Here is a 3,073-nt window from a genome sequence, read left to right on the forward strand (position 1 = left end):
TGTGATCTTATGGACTAGGAAACTGAGGGATCATGCAGTCCTGTTCAAGCTCATTTAGGGAGTTATCTGAAAACACACCCAACATGGGACTGTCAGCACTAGGAAATCAAGATAAGACTTTGTGGCTCTGTTTAAGTCATTTAATTGTCAAGAAAAGCCAAGAGACCAGTAGAATATGGTAAAAGGAGAGTTTAGAAAAACTGCGGGTAGGGGTTAAAATATGTGGGTTTAGCAAACCCTGGTCTCTACCATCAGGGGAAACAAAGCTGGGTGATGGGCAGGTGAAATTGAATGAGGTAGTGAGTTTCACATACCAGATGTTTGGGAGCTGGGGAGTGGGGGAAGCACCATCTCTGACTATGGAAGAGCATCACGCTGTCAAAGATTTTCTCTTATTTCCTAATTGACACATGACACTGGCACAGGGAATATGAGACAAGGTCTCGAGTGAACACTGTGCACTTCCTCAGTGAGGGGTGAGGAAGATCATGGACAAGGAAGTTTTGTGATATCAGCATGAGTATGGCAAGTCATTTTTGAGATTGCCAGCAGATGGTATTTGGGTTGGGAAATAAGTGCATCATGTCAGTCCTGGGCTGTTCTTCCTGTGTGGGGCTGCCTGGTCCTTATAAAAGGAGTGTCCATCTCAATGGTGCTATCTTCGTGACACTCAGTGATAGGAGCCTGTGGTGAGTACAAATCTTAGAGGTCTTTTTGGCACTTGAGTGGTAAGATTGAACCTGGAGGTGGAGGTGACTTTATTTTAACCAATTAGTGCTCCATATGGGGAAAAGAAGAAAATGAGGTTTAGGGGTAAATTTTAGCTGGTATTTGGTAGGTGATCTGAATGTGATGAGAGAAATGGAGTCAGAGGTATGATCTTAAACTGAAGGAGCGTAAGAGATATGAGATGCTGTGCTGTAGCCCACCCTACATTAGTTCCAAATGCATCCCTCTCAGAGTTCAATCCCATTGAGTGCTGGGTATGGACCTTTGCATTTCTCCTCAAAAGCCCACAGTCACGTCAGTTAGACCAGCAACCAGGGCCTCATGGGAGATATAAGTAGAGATTTGTTTTGGGATTGGCTACAATTTTAATATCCGGGTTCTTCTTCTCCAGATAGTGTTTGTATTCACACAACACCTGCATAGGTAATTTTGTCTTTAGAAAGTGGCAGAATGAGAGATTAACCAGAAAACCTGAAGATCTGAGGGCAAGAGGTGCTAAAAAAGAATGGTGAAGAAGTTACACAAAACTATAAAGACTCTATAAGGGATCATAGAAAGTTCTTGGAGACGGGAGGGTTGTGTGCCCAGCTAATTGTTCTACCAGTAGGACTGTCTCTGTTATGAACAGTGTTGTCTGTTTTTATTTCAGATTCCTTGAGACCCAGGAAAGATGTCTTACCAGCAGCATCAGTGCAAGCAGTCCTGCCAGTCACCTCCTGTGTTCATACCTAAGTGCCCTGAGCCTTTCCCACCTAAGTGCCCTGAGCCTTTCCCACCTAAATGCCCTGAACCTTGCCCACCTCTAAAGTGTCTGGAGCCATGTTCCAGTCCTCCATGCCCACCTGTGCAGTGCCCACCTCCACTGTGCCAGCAGAAATGTCCTCCTGTGCATCCATGCCCACCCTGCCAGCAGAAGTGTCCACCCAAGTATAAGTAACAGCACCAGATTTCATCAGGACCATGAAACAACAAGATCTAGGCTCTTCTTAGTCTAGGACTCCATCGTCCTCCCTTCAGCCATGGTGATGGACTGCACCTTCCTTAACCTCCCTCCTGGATTGACAGCTGACAGAGAAAAGGCTGGTTCCTGAGGTAGACACCATGTTGTTGGAAGAAGAGCAGCAGGATCATCACCTGATCTTGCTTTGCCATCTGCCTGTCTGTAATCGGGCTGTGACCTCTACTCTGTGAACACTTAGTATGTATATTCTTTTACTTCTCCAATAAAGCACATTTCATGGTTGAGCTCACATTTCTCCTTCTTCTTCTTCTTCTCCTTCTTCTTCTCCTTCTTCTTCTTCTTCTTCTCCTTTTCCTTCTCCTTCTCCTCCTCCTCCTCCTCCTCCTCCTCCTCCTCCTCCTCCTCCTCCTCCTCCTCCTCCTCCTCCTCCTTCTTCTTCTTCTTCTTCTCCTCCTCCTCCTCCTCCTCCTCCTCCTCCTCCTCCTCCTCCTCCTCCTCCTCCTCCTCCTCCTTCTCCTTCTCCTTCTCCTCCTTCTCCTTCCTTCTTCTTCTTCTTCTTTTTTTCTCTTCTTTTTCTTCTTTTTGTATTTTTGTATTTAGTGTTTTAATCTCTTCTGTCAACTACAACTACTCTTCTGAGCATTCTTTTTCATTCCTATTGAATTATTAGAGTTAGACTTATTCCATCACTGTGTTCAGTTTTGCCTGAAATATGCCTTTAGGATTGGATACATCAAATAATTATTTTATTGGTTTCAAACTCATTTCTACCTCCTCCTACCTTGTGTGACCCTGAAAAAAATTGAACTCTCTCAGTCTCAGTTTTCTTATCTGTACAAACTATGAAAGAATGTATTCCACTCAGTGGACTAATAGAAATTAATTAATTTATTCATAAATGTTTCCTAATTATCTAACAAGTGCCAGGCAGTCTCTTGTGTGCTAGGGATATGATGATGGTGACCAAAGTCCTTGTCCGCCTAAATTCTTGAGGGAATTTTACACACACACACACACACACACACACGACAAATAATAGTTAGGCATGGGTTAGAAACAATTGTTTAGAAAAGCTCTTCCAAAGTGGCTCTATGGGCAAAGACCTGAATGAACAGAAAAGTAAGCTGTGGGTAGGTGAGCATATCTGGAGTGCACTGTACCAGTGAAAGGAGATGGCAAGTGCTAAGGCAGAGCAAAGTAACAGCAGAGAGAACAGTGATCAAGGAGACACTATCCCCAATTGAGGTCTGAGAGGTTGGATCTTGAAGACGTAGTAAAGATTTTGATAATTTATTCACAGTTTGACAGCCATATTATGCAGAGGGTCAAAGGTCTTAAATCTTATAACTATGTAATTTTCAATTATCACATATTATTTCTTTT

The 3,073-nt window shown here is 43.4% G+C and overlaps 1 protein-coding gene across 1 annotated transcript; it reads left to right on the forward strand.

Moving 5' to 3' along the window:
• Positions 1-1,399: 1,399 nt before the first annotated feature.
• Positions 1,400-1,666, forward strand: LOC133088167 (small proline-rich protein 2D-like). Its single transcript, XM_061185985.1, has one exon. It carries the CDS (start codon positions 1,400-1,402, stop codon positions 1,664-1,666), a length of 267 nt encoding a protein of 88 aa, XP_061041968.1.
• Positions 1,667-3,073: the final 1,407 nt, after the last annotated feature.

Source organism: Eubalaena glacialis, chromosome 3 (genome assembly GCF_028564815.1).
Source record: "Eubalaena glacialis isolate mEubGla1 chromosome 3, mEubGla1.1.hap2.+ XY, whole genome shotgun sequence".
In the NCBI taxonomy this organism is placed as follows: domain Eukaryota; kingdom Metazoa; phylum Chordata; class Mammalia; order Artiodactyla; family Balaenidae; genus Eubalaena; species Eubalaena glacialis.

Excerpts from the sequence above, each read along its gene's own strand:
- LOC133088167 (XM_061185985.1), top strand. The coding sequence starts at position 1,400 with ATGTCTTACCAGCAGCATCAGTGCAAGCAGTCCTGCCAGTCACCTCCT.